General features: G+C 50.6%; 4 protein-coding genes across 8 annotated transcripts; 2 read left to right on the forward strand and 2 right to left on the reverse strand.

Annotated features, from left to right (window-relative positions):
- Positions 1 to 652: 652 nt before the first annotated feature.
- Ly6g6f (lymphocyte antigen 6 family member G6F) lies at positions 653 to 5,675 on the forward strand. Its single transcript, NM_001003691.1, is given in 5 exon segments — positions 653 to 743; positions 2,490 to 2,819; positions 2,912 to 3,175; positions 5,301 to 5,459; positions 5,605 to 5,675. Coding segments are annotated over 5 exon segments (882 nt in total). The 5' UTR covers positions 653 to 685.
- On the forward strand, positions 5,321 to 15,879 carry Ly6g6d (lymphocyte antigen 6 family member G6D). Of its 2 annotated transcripts, NM_001412147.1 has the most exon segments (5): positions 5,321 to 5,459; positions 5,605 to 5,671; positions 5,828 to 6,057; positions 13,238 to 13,375; positions 15,468 to 15,879. In NM_001412147.1, coding segments are annotated over 2 exon segments (342 nt in total). In that variant the 5' UTR covers positions 5,321 to 5,459; positions 5,605 to 5,671; positions 5,828 to 6,057; positions 13,238 to 13,245; the 3' UTR covers positions 15,680 to 15,879.
- Ly6g6e (lymphocyte antigen 6 family member G6E) lies at positions 7,708 to 13,353 on the reverse strand. 4 transcript variants are annotated; one of them, XM_087598046.1, is made up of 5 exons: positions 13,222 to 13,353; positions 11,290 to 11,457; positions 10,116 to 10,218; positions 9,304 to 9,429; positions 7,708 to 9,208 (listed from the first exon to the last, which is right to left on the reverse strand). In XM_087598046.1, exons 2-5 carry the CDS (start codon positions 11,290 to 11,292, stop codon positions 8,985 to 8,987), a joined length of 456 nt encoding a protein of 151 aa, XP_087454172.1. In that variant the 5' UTR covers positions 11,293 to 11,457; positions 13,222 to 13,353; the 3' UTR covers positions 7,708 to 8,984.
- Positions 15,880 to 17,134: 1,255 nt separating the features above from the next.
- Ly6g6c (lymphocyte antigen 6 family member G6C) lies at positions 17,135 to 19,831 on the reverse strand. The gene is given in 3 exon segments (NM_001001969.1): positions 17,135 to 17,813; positions 18,155 to 18,265; positions 19,777 to 19,831. Coding segments are annotated over 3 exon segments (381 nt in total). The 3' UTR covers positions 17,135 to 17,598.
- Positions 19,832 to 20,468: the final 637 nt, after the last annotated feature.

Below are 20,468 nucleotides of genomic sequence, written 5' to 3' on the forward strand. Positions count from 1 at the left end.
AGGAAAGAAAAAAAAAAAGCCAGGTTGGGGATTTAGCTCAGTGGTAGAGCGCTTGCCTAGCAAGCACAAGGCCCTGGGTTCGGTCCCCAGCTCCAAAAAAAGAAAAGAAAAGAAAAGAAAAAGCCACAAAAGCACTAACTACCTAAATAGCGTTATAAACAATCAGAAGTGTATAAAGATCTGCCTCTGAGCCCGGGCACCCATGGATGACCCAGGTCCCTGCTGCACATCTCCTTGAGTAATAGCTGAAGACACTCCTGGGGGGCTCTGCAACGGTCTCTGACATCCCAGGTAACCACAGGAACAGTCGTCTGAGCTCACTTATGGCCTGGATGTACAGCTTTGTGCTGGGGGCCAAGGACATCATTAGGCAAAGCCATTTGGCTCTTGGCTGATGTCTTGGGGAGAGACGAGAAGCTACAGAAGGTGGAGAAGAGGAAGGCATCCGGGATTCCTTCCACACGAGAGCAGCTTGCACGGGGACCTGACTCTGAGAGTGGAAAAATGGAAGTTCCCTCCCCCCCCCCCACCCGAGATGACATGCAACTGAGTTTTATCTTTCCTCACTCTCACGTCTCCAGAGGCCAAGTGGTCCAGCCCAGGGACTGTGGGCCTTTATCTGTGTTCTGCTTCCTCCTCGGAAACACCAGGCCTTTGGAGTAGGGGAACTCGGCAGGCTCTCCCCATGGCGATGGTAGTATTCCTCCTCCTGTACCTGTGCGGGCACCCTCAGGCTGCTGCAGGTAAGGGGCAGGAGGTGGGGGGCTTCTGCAGCTACTAAAATGATTGAGAGGGACCTCTGCTGCTTCTGCAGATGCACATGATTCAAGAAGACGGATTTCCCTCGCTTGAACCCTCTTTGCCTTTAGTCCTGGGGAGACCCAGAGGCACCATGGGCCTAGGTTATATACAGTTTCCTGTATTTTTAAGAGAGATAAATGTCGTCGAGTCTGAGGATCTAGCTCAGAGAGCGCTTGCCTGGCATGTGTAGAGTTCTCAGTTCATCTCCAGCCAAGAGTTTGATCTCTTATTACCACATAAACTTGGCTGGTGTGCTATGCCTGTAATCCCAGAACCCGGTGATCCAGGTAACCCTCAACCACATAGTTAATTTGAGGACACAAGATGAGGGTCCTGCTATGTGGCTGTGGTGGCGAACCTTCTGGTTCACATACCTTTAGGCATGTCTGTCTTTCCAGAGTTTTAACCTGAGGAGGGAAAAGCGTCCTTGAATGTGGGTGGTACCACCCAGTGGGCTGGGGTCATAGGCTAGTAATAAAAACGGGAAAAGGAAAGGCCAATCCCCACTCTCTGCTCTGAAGTCCATTCAAATCCAAGCATGTTTCAACCACCATAAATCTCCTGCTAGGATGGGCTTAAACCATGAGCCAAAAAGAAATCTTAACTTCCAGCAGGGCAGTGGTGGTGCATGCCTTTGATCCCAGCATTCAGGAGGCAGAGGCAGGCTGCTCTTTTAGTTCGAGGACAGCTTGGTCTACGTACAGAGTGAGTTCCCGGACGGCCAGTGCTGCCCAGAGAAACCTTGTCTCGAAAAACCAAATAATAATAACAATAATGATAATGATCATCATCATCATTTCCTCTTCCTCCTCCTCTTCCTCTTCCTCCTCTCCCTCCTCCTCCTCCTCCTCCCCTAAGTTGCTTTAGACTTTAGCCTGGTGTTTTTGTCAAATCAGTGAGAAAAGTCACAGTAGCCCAGCTGGTCTTGAACTCTCAGCTGAAGTGTTTTCCTCCTTCACGTGCTTCTGAACGCTGTGACTGCAGGTGTACCACCACACCCAGCTTCCAGCTCCCTTATTTTATTTTTATTTCCGGTTGTTTGTTTTGAGACAGGGTTTATAGCTTTATAGCAGCCTCGGCTGTTATGTATTTTATTACATAAATATGCAATATATTTATTATATAGTGCAACCCCTCCTCCTCAGCCTCCCACGTGCTCGAATCACTTGTGTGCTACCTGGCTTCGTTCCCTTCAGGGAATAAAAACAGAAGTGTGTGAAGAGAGAAGGGACTTTGCCAACGACTGTGGCCTCCTTCTATCCTGGCCCGGGCAGAACCTCTCACTGGCAAGGAAAGAAAGAAAGCCTTTCTATTCTTTACCTCCCGTCCCCAACGCTTTCTGGGACTGGTGTATCCTGGGTAGACTTGAATTCATTAAGCAGCTGAGGGATGACATGGAACTTCTGATCTTCCTGTCTCTGGGTTCTGGGATCACAGGTCTGCACCCACACATTCAGTTTATGGGTTTAAACACGCTGGGGACCAAACACTAGGCAAGCACTTTATGGGCAAAGCTGCGTTCCCAGCCCACTCCCCTTTCTTTCAAGCAGTCACTTGAGAAATGTGTGCTCCCTGGTTAAACCAGTGCCTGGAGACCCCAGAAGGAAAGGAAGGCAGGAGTTAGAGATAAAGTAGGGGCTCGCTGCAGGCCAGGACAACTGTAGTCTGACAGTGCTCTTTCTCCACAGACAACATCCAGACCCTCTATGTACCCTCAGGAGAGTCCATGGAGATGCCGTGCCCTTCACCCCCCTCCCTACTTGGGGGCCAACTTCTAACTTGGTTCCGCAGCCCCGTATCAGGCTCCTCCACCATCTTGGTGGCCCAGGTCCAAGTAGACAGGCCAATCTCAGACCTTGGGAAAGCTGACCCTGATTCCAGGTTCAAAGTCCTTGGAAATTATTCCCTGTGGCTGGAGGGGTCCAGAGATGAAGACGCAGGACGGTACTGGTGTTCTGTGATGGACCAGAACCACAAGTACCAGAACTGGAGGGTGTATGATGTCTCTGTGCTCAAAGGTGAGCTGGGGGGGAGGGGTCTGAAGACCTTTCTGGACACTGGAGGTCAGGGAAAGCCACAAGAAACTGAGGAGCCCCTCTCTCCTCTCCAGGATCCCAGTTCTCCGTGAAGTCTCCAGACGGTCTCTCTTGCTCTGCCCTCCTGTGCTCTGTGGTCCCCGCCAGGCGTCTGGACTCCGTGACCTGGCTAGAGGGAAGGAATCCTGTGAGAGGACATGCCCAGTACTTCTGGGGAGAAGGGGCCGCCCTGCTCTTGGTGTGCCCTACAGAGGGGGTTCCTGAGACCAGGAGCCGTAGGCCGAGGAACATTCGCTGCCTTATGCCACAGAACAAAAGATTCAGCTTTAGCGTGGCAGGTAAAATGAACGTGGGAATGGAGACGGGCGTTCTCTCCATCCTGTCTCTCAAAGTTGGGAGTGAGGGCAGATCCCACCAGTAACTTCCTAAGGGGGCGGCTCCCCAACCCTCTCATTGACCAAGTCTATCACAAAGAATAGTTGATTAAACCAACTTCCTGGTTCTCCACACCAGACCAGGAATCAAGGCCTACTCCGGTGGGATATACCACTGTTTAGAAAGGGGTTTAATCTAGGGCTGAAGAGAGAACCCAGCCAAGTAAAGTGCTTGCAACCCAAATGTGAGAATCCCGAGTTTGAACTCAGGAGTCACAAAAAAAGAGCCAGTCGTGATGATGGCAACTTGTAGTCCCAACACCAGGGAGACTGAGGCAGATGGGTCCCTGGGGCTCTACGGCCAGCCAGTCTGGCCTGTTTCGTGAACTCCAGGCCAGTGACAGACTACATCTCACACACTAAGGTGGATGTCTCCTAAGGAAAAACACTGGCAGTTGCCCTCTAGCAGTCACGCATGTGTTTGCGTGCCCACACTCACGTGAGCACAAACACAGGCATACACACACACAAGAAAGAAATAGGCTGACTTAAGCAGGGCATGGTGGCACATGCCTCTTAGCACATGGGAGGTAGTAGGAGGATCAAAAGTTCGAGAACAGGGCTGGAGAGATGGCTCAGAGGTTAAGAGCACTGACTGCTCTTCCAGAGGTCCTGAGTTCAAATCCCAGCAACCACATGGTGGTTCACACCCATCTGTAATGGGATCCGATGCCCTCTTCTGATGTGTCTGAAGACAGTGACAGTGTACTTATATATAATAAATAAATAAATCTTTAAAAAAAAAGTTTGAGAACAGCCTTGGCTATAGAGCGAGTTCAAAACCAGCCTGCTTCTCTAAAAATAATTAAAATCATCAAAATAAAAGACATAGGGCCTGTGCTATAATCCTAGCTCTCAGGAGACAGAGGCAGTCAATATCTGTGAGTTAAAGGCCAACCTGGTCTACACAGCAAATTTTAGGCCAACCAGGGATAGAGAGAGAGGCCCTGTTCCCTCGTTCTCCCTACCCCTACCAAAAGAGAAAGACAAGAAATAGGTCAGAATACAAGCCAAGCACAGTGGTACACACTTCAGTCCCAGGACTCAGAAGGCTGACACAGGAGTTCAAAGCCCGTCTGGACTCCCATCTCAAGAACAAACAGAAGAAAGAGACTAATCTATTATTTGTGTGGACTTTCCCCGCACAGAGAAGAAAAACATAGGGATTTCTGGGATGCTGACTTCTGAAGAAGGGGTCGCATATCCTGTGGTATAATGGTCTATTGATAGGGAAGACCGAAGCAGAAAGTGGATAATTGTTATACAAAATAAAGGGCCATTGTATAGAGAATGAACGCTACCAGATGGAGAATGACCCATTTATCAGTCAGAGAGAGGAGCAAACGGCCATTGTTGCAAGACTGCAAGGCCTAGAGGATGATGGATGAATAAGGAATTGGGGAAATGCAAACTCTAAAGCACTCTTTTTTTTTCTTTTTTCCATTTGCATGTGTGTGATGTGCACATGTGTGTGATTTGCACTCGTGCATCCATATTTGCATGTGTGTGACTTGCATTGTGTGATGTGCATGTGTGTGATGTGCATGTGTGTTATTTGCACGTGTGCATGCATATTTGCACGTCTGTGACATGCATGTGTGTGATATGCATGTGTGTGATGTGCACGTGTGGTGTGCATGTGTGTGATGTGCACATGTGTGATGTGGATGTGTGTGATGTGCACGTGTGTGGTGTGTATGTGTGTGATGTGCATATGTGTGTGTGTGATGTGCATGTGTGTGACTTGAACGTGTGTGATGTGCACGTGTGTGATGTGCACCTGTGTGATGTGCACATGTGTGGTATGCATGTGTGTGATGTGCACGTGTGTGGTATGCATGTGTGTGATGTGCACCTGTGTGATGTGCACATGTGTGGTATGCATGTGTGTGATGTGTACGTGTGTGGTCACTGCCTGTCATTATTCTTTTCCTGTATTTTTGTTTTGTTTTTCGGAGCCACGCTTACTAGGCAAGCGCTCTACCACTGAGCTAAATCCCCAACCCCTCTTCTTTTCCTGTTATGGCAGCTCCTGCAGAACCCCCTCCCACTGTTTGTGCCCCTCTCCCGAGCTGGGATGTGTCCTGGATACTGATGCTGTTGTTCGCAGCAGGCCAAGGGGTCACCATCATAGCCCTCAGCATAGTGATCTGGAGGCATCGGAGGGCCCAGGGGACTCAGGACAGAGGTGAGTCTTTTCCCAGAGAGGTCATCCGGCTGTGAGGCAGAGTGTTAGGCTCACATCTAGAGCCTGCCTACTCTCTAGGGGAGGGGAGGCAAGGAAAATACCTGAATTACCTGGTGACTTCATAGTCTATGGCTTCTTCCCCCAGAACCCTCGATTCCCCATTTCAAGCCTGAAGTTCAGGTCTATGAGAACATCCACTTGGCCCGCCTTAGGTAAGGGACAACTAGAGGAGGGAGCCTTAAATCCCTGAGGGGCTGAGCATGGGAGATTGTTGCCTGGAACCTGGGGTTGGATTACAGGTGGGAGTCCTGGCTCCCGAGGAAGTCCAGGAGCTTTAACATAGCCTTTTGCTTTTGCAAACTCTACAGCCCACCCACCCACAAGACCAGGTGATCTCGGAGAAACTTGCCTCTGGAAGCCTGACCTACAGTCCCCTGTCTCTGGCACCTGGTCCCTGAAGAATTCCCTGGAAACCTTGGTGAAGGGGTGTGACTGAGGGTGCGACTCCTACTAGGCTTCCAACAGCCACAAGGCTGGAGGGGCCAGGTCAACATAAGGAAGGGAGTAACATCATTCTGTGACGTCACCTACAAAAAAGGTGTGGTCTCCTGTCTTAAAGCATCCAGCAGAGCAGGGGCTCAGAGGGAGGAGGGAGTATTATGGGGTCTAGAGTCTGTTGGCAGGAGGGACAGAAGAGCCCAGAGACATGAGAAGTGGTGGGGCATAGGTATGTGTGTGGGGAGGAACAAGGGAGAGAGATGTTGACAGACCCAGATGCAGAGTCTGGAAAATAGGAACCCTAAATGGCAGGTGTGGGAGACAGAGAAAGCAGAAGACTTAATGGGCTTCTGGGTAACTCTCCCCTCCCCGTCCCCTCCCCATGTTCTTTGCACAAAGGGAAGCTGAGAGGGAACATGACCTCTTTAATCAGGCCCCAGACTTCCTCTGATGGAACAAGAGGGTGACAAGCCTAAATGGGAATTCCTGTCCTCAGCCCCACTGGGGCGCTGTCCTTATCCCGGCACACACACACCCCACTCTGTGGTTCTCTATAGAAGCTTATCACGTCTGACTCGCTGTGAGCTCTGCCCTCCAACCCCCCCCAGTCCCTTGCTATCCCCCCCCCCGGGTGGTAGAAGCATACACAGGGTTGGCAGATACGTCCCTAATGGAGTGAGTACCTCCAGGCTTGTCTGAAGAGAGGAACTGAAAGAGGGTTCAGTGCTCCCAAAGAAGTCAGTCCCTAACCTCCAGAAATAAGCGGGGCCCCAGACCACACACCCTTCACACACCAACCCCCTCACAAGCAGCTCTGCCAGGTGCCCCTTTTGACTCTCAGTTCAAGCTTGGCTCTCAAAGGAGAGCACAAGCTTCTGGGATCTCACCTGCAGCCTACAGACTGCAGCAGCTCAGGCCCGGGTGTTGGCAGGAAAGAGGATGACAGCCACATAGATGGAAGCTGGGGTTGGGGAGCACCGTTCAGGGTCTAGTGTGGCAGCCCAACCCACCAAGCTGTTATAATTCACTCTTATTTGTGTGTGTGCATATGTGTGTGTGCATGTCTGTGTGCATATGTGTGTGTGCATGTGTGTGTGCATATGTGTGGGTGCATGTGTGTGTGCATATGTGTGTGTGCATGTGTGTGTGTGCATGTGTGTATGCATATGTGTGTGTGCATGTGTGTGTGCATATGTGTGGGTGCATGTGTGTGCATATGTGTGTGTGCATATGTGTGGGTGCATATGTGTGGGTGCATGTGTGTGTGCATATGTGTGTGTGCATGTGTGTGGGTGCATGTGTGTGTGCATGTGTGTGTGCATGTGTGTGCATGTGTGTGTGCATGTGTGTGTGCATGTGTGTGTGCATATGTGTGTGTGCATGTGTGTGTGCATGTGTGTGTGCATGTGTGTGAGTGCATGTGTGTGCATATGTGTGTGTGCATATGTGTGTGCATGTGTGTGGGTGCATGTGTGTGTGCATGTGTGTGGGTGCATGTGTGTGTGCATGTGTGTGTGTGCGCGCATGTGTGTGTGCATATGTGTGTGCATATGTGTGGGTGTCTATGTGTGTGTGCATGTGTGTGTGCGCATGTGTGTGTGCGATGTATACATACAACCGCACATGCGCGCACACCAGTGCACAGACAGAAGACCTCAGATGTCCTTAGTCCTTATTCCATGGAGCTGGTGGCCAGCAATCCCCACAGGGTCTCTGCCCCTCACTTGGCACCGAGTTACAAGCACTCGTGTGTGGTTATTCCTGGCTTTTTATTTTAATTTAAAAAAATTTTATGCGTCCTGTGTCCTAGTGTTCTGCCTCCATGCACACCCATAAGCCACATCGTGTTTAGTAACTAAGGAGTCCAGGAGAAAGCGAGAGCGAGCACGGGATTTCCCAGAACTGGAATTGCACATGCGTGTGAATCACATTGGCGCTGGGAACTAAACCTCTGGGCCTCTGCAGGAAGGAACAGCCGGTGCTCTTGGTCACTGAGCTTTTAAAGTGGGTGCCTGTATCCAAAACAAGGTTCTGGTGCTTAGACGGCACACACTGGTACCCAGGGAGCCATCTGTTCTGCCCGCTGTAGTTCATTCTTTTTTTTTTTAATTTTTTTTAAGATTTATTTATTCATTTATTATATATAAGTACACTGTAGCTGTCTTCAGATACACCAGAAGAGGGCATCGGATCTCTTTACAGATGGTTGTGAGCCACCATGTGGTTGCTGGGAATTGAACTCAGGACCTCTGGAAGAGCAGTCGGGTGCTCTTAACCGCTGAGCCATCTCTCCAGCCCGCTGTAGTTCATTCTTAAAGGTGCACCCTCATGTGTTTCACCAACACCACTGCATGGGCCCTTACCAGGTGCACACACAACTCTCTCACTATTTTTACATCTTATTGACCGACTGATTGATTGATGGGTGGTGTAGGGGGTAGAACCCAGGGCCCTGTGTATGGTAGGCAAGCACTCAATGAGCTATCTCTACCCAACAGCCCGTTTTATTAAATACACTCTTTATGGCTCCCCAAGGTAGCCCTCTGTTCTTGAGACCCTCAGGCACCAAGTCTCATGTCCCTTCGCAGTACTCTATTTCTCACCAGCCCCAGTGCCACTTCTGTCCCTTTGCCTGGGACCCCACGGCTCATTCAGGGTAGCTGACCTGGGACATGTAGGTTAAAGACAGCCAGGGTCAGGGGCTGGGGATTTAGCTCAGTGGTAGAGCGCTTACCTAGGAAGCGCAAGGCCCTGGGTTCGGTCCCCAGCTCCGGAAAAAAAAAAAGAACCAAAAAAAAAAAAAAAAAAAAAAAAAAAGACAGCCAGGGTCTCTTATGAGGTGAGGGTCTGGACACTTGCATGCGGGAAGCGGAACTCCAGCTGTAGGAACGGGATCTGTACTGGGTTCGGTGGCTGAGGTTTTTATACAAAGTGATGTTCTTGGGTGTGTCTCAAGAGCGTCTGTGCAGGTGTTTTCATGCCCACGGTGACACTGGAGTCCCGGGCTGACAGTCGTGGACCCACGGGCTAGAGGACGATATGTACTCCCCAGCCAAAGATGGCTGCAAGGGGTAGCAGAGTCATGAGGGGAAGGCTGGGGGGTCGTTGTGAGGCAGCAGTGTTGCACAGATCCTGCTCACAGCACTGGTGCTGGAGAGTGTAGGACCGTGACCAGTAGGTAGTATGGCCCAGCAGAGGGCACTGGGCTCTTGGGAGGCAGCCTTTCCGCTCGATGACATCCTTGTTTTGCTCTGCGGGACAAAAGAGCTGAGGTTGGGGCGGCAGGAACGGCAGAAAAGAGAGAGTTGAGGAGCCACCCCCAAGAAGGGCCTACGACCAGTCCTACCTGAGGTGCCAACACTGACACCGCACACCTCATCTTCCCGACACTCCGTGAGAACAGGGTAGCAGGGCTTGGCAAAGCTGCAGGTGTAACAGTGGAGTCGTCCTCTGGTTGGGGAAGTGGTGAGACCTGTTGGGTCAGCAGAGATCAAGGCAGGAAGGAGAAGGTAAAAGGCAAAGACCAGACCTCCGGGACATACAGAGGGCTGACACACAAAGGAGGAAGAGAGACCTAAAACAGAAGCAGACGGGAATATAAAATAGCTGAGGGAAGAGGGTGAGAAGAATCAGGCAGAAACGAGAGGGACACAGTGACCAGGACAGACAGACAGACAGACAGACAGACAGACAGACAGGAACAGACGGTGCCAAGAGAAACAAGTCAGCAGAAAGGGATACAAAAAGCCAGGCCCTCGGTCCCCAGCTCTGAAAAAAAGAAAAAGGAAAAAAAAAAAAAAAAAAGCCAGGCCCACGAGCAGGAAAGGGAGACCCAAAGTGAAGTAAATGGTGAAGTCAGGAGGAAACAGGAGCCGGCATTGACAGAGGCACTGAGCACAGAGGTGGATGTGAGAGGCAAAGGGTGGGAACCAAGAGCCGTCCACAAATGCTTCCCCTCCCTCTGGCCTTTTGAGACACAGCTCTATATAGCCCAGGCTGGCCTGGGAGTCCAGATCCTCCTGCCTCAGATTCCCAACGTCCTAAAGTCTCCCCGTTTCTCTTCACCTCTGTCAGCTCCCTTTCCGCAGTCCATTTCGCCCTTGCACCAGCTCCAGTCCCAGCCCTCTGCTCCTTGTGGACTCCCCAGTCTACCCTTACCCAGTGTCCCCGAGAGGAACAGGAGGCCAAGGAAGGCGCTGGACAGGCCCATGGCAGGAACGGCTCTGCAGTCTGGAAGACCTGTACCCAAAGTCAGACACACCTGCCCAAGACGGGGAGGAACCAGCAAACAAACAGACCAAGAGAGAGAAAGAATCTGGGGTGTGGAGAAGCGAGGAGGATTGCCACAGCCCTCTGTTCCCACACCTGAGTCTCTCACTCCTGCCCATGCTTGCCTTGAGGGTCTTCTGTTTGTTTGCTCCCTGTTTGTTAACTCAATCCAGCTGTCTGCCTCTCTAGACTTGTGTCTGCCGCCTTCCCTCCAGCCTCCTCCCTCCCTCCTTATCAAGCTGTTCTCGATTCTCTCGTTTTGTTTTTACTCTCTTTTTCTGTTTGTCTTGTTTTTCTTTTTTTGTTTTCGTCTGTTCCCATCAGAGCATGTATGCCTCTCAAGGTCACACTCTGAACCCTCCCCTACCCTAGATATCGGAGTCCTGTTTGTGTGTGGCATCAACAAAGCCCACCCACCCATTCCCACACCCCACCCCACCCACCAAGCCCAGCTGTTGGGGGGCCCTACCCCGCCAGGCTCTCATGCCTTTGATTCACTTCCCCAACCCCAAGCTTCAACACTGCTACCCCATAATTATCCCTCCTGACTTTACCACCTCAGTCACAGGGAAGAATTAACCAGGAGCCGGGCCGGAAGGATAAATGTCCTTCCTCTAAGAAGAAATTGGAAAAACAGACTGGATAGCTTTCCAGGAGGGACAGTGACTGTAAAGGACGATAGGGATTAAGAGACTGAGCAGGGACAGGGAGTTTTAGAGTGTCTCTTCAGGGCTGGAGACTTGGCTCAGTGGTTAGAGCACTGAGTGCCCTTCCAGAGTTTCTGAGTTCGATTCCCAGCAACCACATGGCGGCTCACAACCATCTGTCATGGGATCCGACGCCCTCTTCTGGTGTGTGTGAAGATAGCTACAGTGTACTCATATAATAAATAAATAAATCTTTAGAGGGTTTATCCAAATCCCCAGCACCAACAAAAGAACCACTGACCAAGAGGGCCACGGCAAGGAGGAGGGTGGTGGGCATCTCAGCATCTCAGCACCTACCTGAAAATGGCTCGAGACCCCACAGAGCTTCCCTGCGTAGGAATTCTACCAGTACTTACCATATCAGAAATTAAACGGCCCCTGAGCTCGTTCAGTAGGTAAAAGTGCCTGTGGTGTAAGCTGAGGGCCTGGGCTTGAACCCCAGAACCCACATAAAGGTGGAAGACAGAGTCCACTGAACAGAGATGTCCTCTGGTCCCCACAAGTGCTCAACAGCATGCATTCACCTGCACTCACAAGGAGACAAATAATACATTCATTAGTTTATTGTTTGGGCCTTCCTTGATTGACTGGGAAGTCACTATGCAGGTTGGCCTTGAACTCACAAAGATCTACCTGCCTCTGGACATGCACTAACACACACACACACACACACATACACACACACACACACACTTGTTCTCTGTCACACACACTCCTCTGTGTGTGTGTGGTGTGTGTGTGTGTAGTGTGTGGTGTGTGGTGTGTGTGGTATGTGTGTTTGTGTGTGTGTGTGTGTGTGTGTGTGTGTGTGTGTGTGTAGATAGATGCATGTGAGTGCAGAAGCCCAGAGGCCAGAAAAGACATTGGATCCTCTGGAGCTGTGGTTACTACTACTCAACATAGATATTGGGAAAGGAACCTGTTCTTCCAAAAGAGCAGCAAGTATTCTTATCACCAAGTTATCTATCTCTTCAGCCCTAAGTAAAACTTTTTTTTAAAAAAAAAGGAACTAAGGGGCTCAACAATTTAGAGCACTTGCTGCTCTTGCAGAGGATCCGAGTTCAAGTCCCAGTACCACATGGTGGCTCACAACCGACTGGTAACTCCAGTCCCAGAGCAGTGGGTGCGTCTTCTGGCACTAGGCACACACACTAGGCACACGGGGCACATTACACACAGGCAAAACATTCATTTACATATAATAAATCTTTTTAAGAAAGAAATTAAAACAGAAAGGCAGGTGTGATGGCACAAGCCTATATAGTCCCAGCACACAGGCGACAGACAGGAGAATTGTCATAAATTTGAGGTTAGCCTGGACTACATGCTGAGTGGCAGGCTAGCCCAGGCTTTGTCTAAGACTGCCTCAACAAGCAAACACACACACACACACACACACACACTATATATATATATATATATATATATATATATATATATATATATACATATAATTTAAAACAATAAAAAACCATAAACAGGACATTTAAAATTGGTATTGAAGCCAGGCCCAGTGATTCATGCCTGTAATCCCAGCACTTGAGACTCTGAGGCAGGAGGATCAGGAGTTCAAAGCCAGCCTTGTCTCAAAACCAGCAACAATCAGCTAGCTAAATAAATAACTAAGCATGGTTATATTCATTTAACAAATAAAAAATATATTATATGTTGGGAAGGCATAGCTTTGTGAAAAGTAATAAGTACCCTGCGACGACCCGGACGGGAGAACGGCATTGTTTTACATTTCTGAGAATCCATTTAATGTCGGTCATAATCAAAGGTGGCTGGGTTTTCCTAACCTACTTCTGGAATGTGGAATGTGGAAGAGCAAGAACAACCCTCAGATGCGGAATTGAAAAAGGAAGACCCTTGGGTTTCCGGAGGGGCTTAGGAGGCCCGAGGGGGGGGTCTTGGGCCACCATTCTGGAACTACTGCTGTGAAGGGGGGAGTTTGGGGCTTCAGACGACGCTCAGAGCCACCCATGGGGCCCCTCCCTTTCCCCATTGGGGCCCTGGTGCTTGCTGGGGGAGACTCTTTCCTCTCTTTTTATTGCTCTATAACGCTCAAGGTGAGGGGGATATAAGGCCGGTGGAGTAGAGCCTGAGAGGGGGGTGGGCGGGAGGGAGAGGCGCTACCGGCATAAGGGAACGTGATGAACTCCCAGTTGATCGGGATCCTGTTCAGCGCCCTGCTAGGGGCTGCCCTGGGTAAGGAGGAAGCTACAGTGCCCCTGGCACGGGCCCGCCCTTCCCTCTGCTAGAACTCCTCTAAGGGCCAGATCCAGTACCTCTTTTTCCTGACAGGACAGCGCATGCGGTGCTATGACTGCGGTGGAGGCCCCAGCAACTCCTGCAAGCAGACAGTGATCACCTGTGGTGAAGGTGAGCGCTGTGGATTCCTGGACCGCAAACCTCAACCCAGCTCAGAACAAGCCAAGCAACGTGAGTCCTTGGTCGTCCACCCATCCCCCTTCCCACTGCTTCTAACCAGCCCCCTCTTCAATCCTACGGCTTCCACCCTTCCCGGGTCAGTCTGGCTCTGGGCAGATGGTGCCACTGTTGTAGCTGGGCAGTCTAACGCCCCCCCCCCCCCCCCCCCCGCTCCTGGCGCTGGGCCTTGAGGAGGCTCTCCCATCCCGTCTTTACTCCTCCTACAGTCCCCCATAGGCCCTGACGAGAGAAGGAGCTGTCTTCTAAGATCAGAGGCAAAATGTTAACCCAAACTCCAAACTTTAGCTGTCAGGCGCTGACTGAGGGCTGGAAAGGGTATGGTGTGTGTGTGTGTGTGTGTGTGTGTGTGTGTGTTTAATATTTTTGTTTGAAATCAGTTGATTTGACGGGAAAATTACAAAAGAAATGTACCGAGTTCCCATTCGTGCCCAGTTTCTTCAGGAGCTTATATTCCCGTGTCATTACCAAGATCAGAAAATGACAGTTCAATACTAATTAACCTAGACTTAGATTCTGTGGAAGACACATCTTTTTTTCTGGCCTAAGCTCAAAGCAGATACCCCACTTATTTATTTATTTATTTACTTATAGTTATTATTATTATTATAATTATTATTATAATTATTATTATTATCTTCTACATTTGGTTGTTTTAGTTGACTGAACAGGACATCACTAAGTATTCTTGCCTGGCCTGGAACTTACTAGGCTGGACTTGAACTCACAAAGATCTGCCCACTCCTACTTCCTGAGTGCTAAGACTCAAGGCAGGTATGAGCCACCATGCCTTGCTTAAAATAATTTTTCATTTTAAAACTTATCTTCTGTGCATGAACATTTTTCTGTGTGAATATCCCTGCATTGTTGCCTGTGCCCTGGACAGCTCTCACCCCCACCCTACCTGTGGGGGAAAGTTGGCAGTTGGCACAGAGTCAGTGACACAGGCTCCAGAAGCAGGTGAGAATACAGTGAGCTCCTTTAATACTTTAATACCCTCCGTCCACGTCCCATTGGTTCCAAGAAAGTGTCTATTCTAAACAGTAGTTCCTGATTGGCTAGCTAGCGCTGTTTGCACCAGCAATCCTTGTCCTCTCAGGCAGTCCTCAATTAGGCCCTCCTGCAGGAATGCTGGTGTCGCAGACAGTCCTCAATTAGGTCCTCCTCTATTAGGTCCTCCTCAATTAGGTCCGCCGGCAGATGCTTCTGCAGCTGCACAGCCCCCAGCGTTTACATAGAGGCAGCCCTGTTGTTTTGGCTACAGTGTATCCCAGGCCTACCTGCTGCCTTCAGAGGTCAGGAGAGAGGGTAGAAGCCTCTGGAACTGGAATTATGGTTGATTGTAAGCCACCGAGCTTACAATCAGATCCTCTGGAGCTGGAGTTACAGACAGTTGTGAGCCTGCTTCGAGAACTCAGGTCCTCTGGAAGAGCAGCAAGCACTCTTAACCGTTGAGCTTCCTCTCTAGTTCTATATCTTTTATTTTTAAGACAGGGTCTCACGTCTCCCAGGCTAGCCTCAAACTTGCCCTTGACCTTGGGGCGTGTGTTACCCCATCCTGTTTATTTTGGTGGTACAGCTAGAATCCAGGACTTGCGCACTAGGCAAGCGTTTTACTAAGTGAATTTCACTTCCAGCTCTATTCACTGTTTCACTGAGGGAGGTTCTGTTTTATAGCCCAGGGTCAATGGGTCAGTCTGACTGGCCTTGAACTCCCTGCAATCCTTCTGCCTCAGCCTCCTGAGTAGCAGTTACAGGCAAGCCCTGGTATGCCCATCTTGTGTTTCATTTAGGTAACAATGCTGGGTTATCTTACAAGCTGTCCCTTTTGCATTTAGCTGTGATTTTCCCCTGTTGGGGCTGAGACATGAATGATACTGGGCTCCTGCAATATCCTAGCACCACTGCCTAGGTCAGTCTGTTGGCTCCTGTCCCTTGGTTTCAGAGAGGTGGGTTTTATTTGTTTTGAGAGAGGGCTGTGTATCTCTTTTGAGTCCCTGGACATTGTAACTGTTCTCTCTCTCTCACTGAAGGCAAGTCCTGCAGTCAGGAGTTTAACACCCCAGTGCCGTTTTTTTTCTCTCAGCCTCCGCGACCTTGAGCCATCACTACCCAGCCTGCGTGGCCACGCATCATTGCAACCAAGTGGCCATAGAGTCAGTGGGAGACGTGACTTTCACAACCCAGAAAAACTGCTGCTTCGGAGACCTGTGCAACGGCGCTGTGGCAAGCTCCTCGACCCCATTGTGCATCTTGGCTGCAGTTACCACCCTGGCCTGGCTCTTGTCAGGACAGTAGAGCGGGAGAGTGGGACTGAGGGTAGGGAAGGGACTGAGGGACCAAGGGAGTGAGGGAGCTGGACATCCAAGGTAAGAAGACAAGCGCTCCGTTGGGTGCCGTTAAAAATGTCGGACTAGTCTAGAGATGACTGTAAAATTATTATTTTTTTCATTCTTTGAGGTGAGGTGCTGGGATTAAAGGTGTGAACCACCACCACCCTGATGTTCCTTTATTTTTTGAGACAAGGTTTCTCTAGGTAGCCTGGGCCATCCTGGAACTCAGTCTGTAGACCAGGCTGGCCTTGAACTCAGAGATCCACCGCCTAACTCTGCCTCTGTCTCCCAAAGGCATGTGTCACTGCTCCCAGCTTCCGGGTACCTTCCGTCGAAAAGGTTGAAGGGATGACACGGGTTATCTGGCTTCTAGTTCAGATAACAACAGTTCATCAGTGGACCTGATCCAATGACACCCCTCAAAACAATGGAACCTCTGTTCTAGGTGGCTCCTGGGACCTGCTGCTAGGCAGACTCTTCCTTCACAGTGAGGGTCACTGAGGGGGAAGGTTGAGCAGAGGGTTACCCGTATTCCATGGTTTCCCTTCCGTATTCCATAACTGGAATATTCAGTAGGAATAGTTTGAACTGAGAAAGGAGAGTTGCTTGAATAACCCACTTAGAGAACCACCTCGGAGGTGGAAACAAGAGCCGGCTCTGTGTCTGAGCACACCTTTCCTTTCTGGGGCACCCTCAAGCTAGGCTGCACCTGCTTCTTGGCAGGGTGTAGTCTAAATTTAGGAGAAGGGTTGTTTCTCCAAACACTGGTGCCGGTGTGCCACCCTCAGGTAAAGGAAGGAAGAAAGGCTTGAAAAACCTGCTTTTCCATTTGATCCGCCCAGCCTCAGCGAAACTCCCTGGAGACCTCTTAGGCAAGCACAAGGGTGAGGTTGTGTGTGTGTGTGTGGGGGGTGAGATTTCCGTGGAAAGAGGGCCTCCCCCGCCTCCTCCTCCTCCTCCTCCCCCACCTCCTCCTCCTCTACCACCCATCTTGGCCTCCAAAATGCTAGGAGTAAAAGGTCATAGAGCCATGTCTGCCTCCTTCCTTTTTTTTTTTTTTTTTTCCTATTTTCTTGTGGTTTTTTTTTTTTTGTTTCTTTTGTTTTTTGAAACAAAGTTTCTCTTTATAGCTGAACCTCCCTCTGTAGACCAGGGTGGCCTGGAACTTGTAGAGGTTTGTCTGCCTCTGCCTCCCAAGTGCTGGGATTAAAGGCATTTGCCTCCGCTGCCACCACCACCTGGCCATCCCACTCTCTTTCTTTCTGAGACAGGATCTTACGTGGGTCACGCTGGCCTTGAACTTGCTATAAAGTCAAGAATGACCTTGAACTCTTGTTGCCTCTGCCCCCAATTGTTGAGATTTCAGAGGAAAGTCAGCATGCCCAGATTACCGCTTATATCTCCTGACAAGAAACACAAAGTTTGTTAGACACTGACATTTATTTCTCAGGATAGGGGATGAGCGGAGGGTCTGGTGAATCAGGCCCAGGCAATGAGGTCAGTGGGTCTTTTGGGCATCGCTCCCTGGAAACAAGACAGGAGTTCTTCCAGACCTAGATCCCAGAGGCACAGCAGTGTGCGTCCAAAGGAGGGGGCCCTATCAGTGGCCAGTGGAGGAGGTAGAGTGTTCTAGAAGGAAATGGGAAAGGACTGGGGGGAAAAATGGAGTGGAGGGTGCCAACTGGAGAAGCAGAAGCGGTGGCTAGAAAGACCACTCTAGGCACAGTCCCATTAAAAAAAATGGTGTAGGACTAGGAAAATGGTCTTCAGAAGATAAGGAGCCGGGGGTGAGAAGAGAACGTTCTGGAAAGCCGGAGCTCTGAGGACGTGGGAAGAAAGGCTCAGGCTAGAGCAGGTGGGAAGAGTGTGGCCATCGAGCCAGTCTCAATGCAATAGCCAGAGGCCAAGGCCAGCCAGGGAGGTGAGGGAGATGAGGGCCAGTGTAGGTGTGGGCCGTGGAGCTGGGCTGTTACAGTTGTCCTTGTCACAGCAGGTGGTGTTGTAGCTCAGGCCTAGCTTGTGGTTGGTTTCATTGAAGACCTCCCGACAAGGCTCCTCTGGTGTGCCACAGCGCAGGTTAGAGAAAACCCACATCTTCCCTAGAGGTGGGAGCCAAAGGAGGAGGGATCAGCGATGAGTGCTGGCTCACCTGTGTCCAGTGGCTACTCTTCCTCCCCAAACCGCTTGGTTTCTCCCTTTTTTCCTCAAAGTCTAATCACCCTTCCCGAGCATGACACGCCCCTCCTCCTGGGACCAGCGCCCGCTTCCTGGGGTCAACACAAGCCTCTGCTAGCATAGTAGAGGCACAGGTCAGTGCCTGGCACATAATCATCTTTGGCCACATGTCATCACTGCTGTAATTCTCAGTCCTATCCCTGGATGGGCTTCAGGCCCAGAGAGCATCTCCCGCCCGGGCCCCTCCCAGAGAAGGGGGTGTTACCAAGGTACACGTTTGTTGTCAGGCATTTGTGGCCGGGTTCCAGGCGGCAGGACTGTCGATCCACACAGCCCAGCACAGGCACCTTGTAGCAGGAGTGACATCGAGTGTCAGCTGGGGAGATAAGTTGGACGGAGGTCATGGGACATCTGAGTCACCCGAGGATGAGCTGGGTTAGGGTTAGGATGGAGAGCTGGCCCATTAGGCAGGCAGTGCCTCACACCCCCTGCTTTGTTCAGAGACAGAACAGGTGAGCAATACAGCGAGAAAGTGCAAAGCGATGTGGGCATTGGGTGGAGGTGTTTGTTCTATGTGCAAACCTAAATACCTTCCTCCACCCGGGCCTGTTTGAGATGAGTCAGGAATGGTAACAAAATAACAAAAACCCGGGGCTGAGGATGGCTAGGATGTGTGGAAACAGGGATGGGGTAAAGTTAGGGTCAAGAGTGAGACTTGAAATAAGGAGAGAGAAGTTAAGGATTTCACAGAGCCTTCAGAGAAGGCGTGGAACTGCGGCTGCAAGAAAACCACTGGTGACCAGCTTTAGAAGTAGACTGGACCTCTGCCAAGAGCTTGGGGCAAACCAGTCCTGAATGAACCGCCTCTACTGTTCTGGCACTCGCTCTTTGGAAAAAGGATTACACCTGGCAGATGTATCATTGTACATCTTAGCATGTAACAAAATGGAGAGGGTGGGCCCAGCAGGTGGCACCTCAGGATTCCCCTGTTGGCTAACTCCAATGTGAGCACGCAATGTGCTGTGAAGGAACAGTCAGTGAAGGAACGGTCAGCCTAGAGAGCCTCCAGGGAGCCCATCTCACTTTAGGGTAAGTGCTGTGGCATCTCCTCTGTAGCAGACTCAGGGGAAGTTTGACTCTTGGGAAGGCTGTACAAAGTCACTGGAACCACCCAGAGGCTTGGTTTGCATCCCTGGTGGGGATATAGGTGTGTCGAGGAGGAAGGAACGGGGAACGAGCTAGGGAGGACCATTGCTGAGCACCTCCATGAGGAGTGGCGTGAGACCCTTTCAACAAGGACGCTCAGCTCAGGGTAGTAGATAAGCAAAGGTGGCTTTGCTAATTCCAAAGACACGCATGTTGGGACTGGCTAGACAGATATCTCGGTGTTACGGTGTGCAGGAAGGGTGCACGCTGACATCAGATGACCTAGTGCCAGGTCAAGTAAGAAGTGTAGGCTGGGCCGATATGGGTCTAGGAGAAAATGACAATGGGGACCTGGGTCCTTCATAATGGACCAAAGAACCTAGGTATGATACATGCGCAATCCCAGCATTTAGGAGGTAGAGGCAGGAGGATCAGGAGTTCAAAGCCAGCTTTGGCTACAGAAGACTCTGCCAAAACAAAAAAAAAGATACAAGAAATGAAGATATGGAAATAAAACAAAAAACAAAACAAACAAACAAAAAGAAATGGAGGGAAGAGGAGGAGAGGAATAAAGAAAGAAAGAGAAGAAACACGAAGCCCTTCATGCTCAGAGATATCTGATCCTGGAGGCACTGGGGAGACCAAGCCAAGGAGGGTTTGGGGTTTCTTGGGATCCTGAGTAGAGGGACATATGAAGTGCTGGGTAGGGTTGAGGTGGGGCCTGGGGCCCTGGGCACTCACCTGAGACCCAGCAGCAGAGCACAGCAGACAAGGTGAGCAGCAAGAGGTGTTTCATGGTGAGGGTTCTGAGAATGTTCACGGCCCCAGCAGTCGGCAGCAGATTCCCAGAGATCCAGCTCTGAGAGTCGAGCGGTCTTCTCAGACTTTATACTCCCAATGGCTCCTCCCTTCCAGGCCTCTGCCCTCTGTGGGCACCTCCCTCCTGATTTATTCCCAGCTGACCAAAGAGAAAGACCAGCGGTGGGAAGGGTCCAAGAGCCTGGGTAGGGAGGGGAGACAGGAAAGGGACATGGGAGAGGATAAGTGTCACTACTGGGCAACTCCATTTTGGATCTTGGATTCAGGGTCCTCAGCTGAGGGCCCCCCTGCCCTGGAGGAGCATCAGAAAAGCCTCTGTGACTTAAACAGCCACAACGTGCTAGCTTCTGCTAGTTCCCAGGAAACAAACAGTGTGTCGTAGCCTGAGTTGATCCGCAACTTTGGGTGCCTGGGGGTGGGAGGACATTGATCAGACATTCCGGCAGAAATTGATGAAACAGGCTGAATTAATGTAGATACAGGCCCCACCCCGTCTTCCAAGTGATGCTGAGCCACAAGATAAAGGCTTGTGGCATCATGGAGGGTTTCTGTGATGTCGTAGAGGCGGGGCTGAGGAGGCTGTGTATCCTGGAGGACCACACTAACATGCCAAG

Source organism: Rattus norvegicus, chromosome 20 (genome assembly GCF_021556685.1).
Source record: "Rattus norvegicus strain SHRSP/BbbUtx chromosome 20, alternate assembly SHRSP_T2T, whole genome shotgun sequence".
Lineage (NCBI taxonomy): Eukaryota > Metazoa > Chordata > Mammalia > Rodentia > Muridae > Rattus > Rattus norvegicus.

Bases quoted from the DNA above. Each gene is read 5' to 3' on its own strand.
- Ly6g6e (XM_087598046.1), bottom strand. The intron at 9,430-10,115 runs GTAAGGGTAGAC...CTGACCCAACAG, and splicing joins GTTCCTCTCGGGGACACTGG to GTCTCACCACTTCCCCAACC. The intron at 9,209-9,303 runs GTAGGACTGGTC...TTTGTCCCGCAG, and splicing joins TGTCAGTGTTGGCACCTCAG to AGCAAAACAAGGATGTCATC.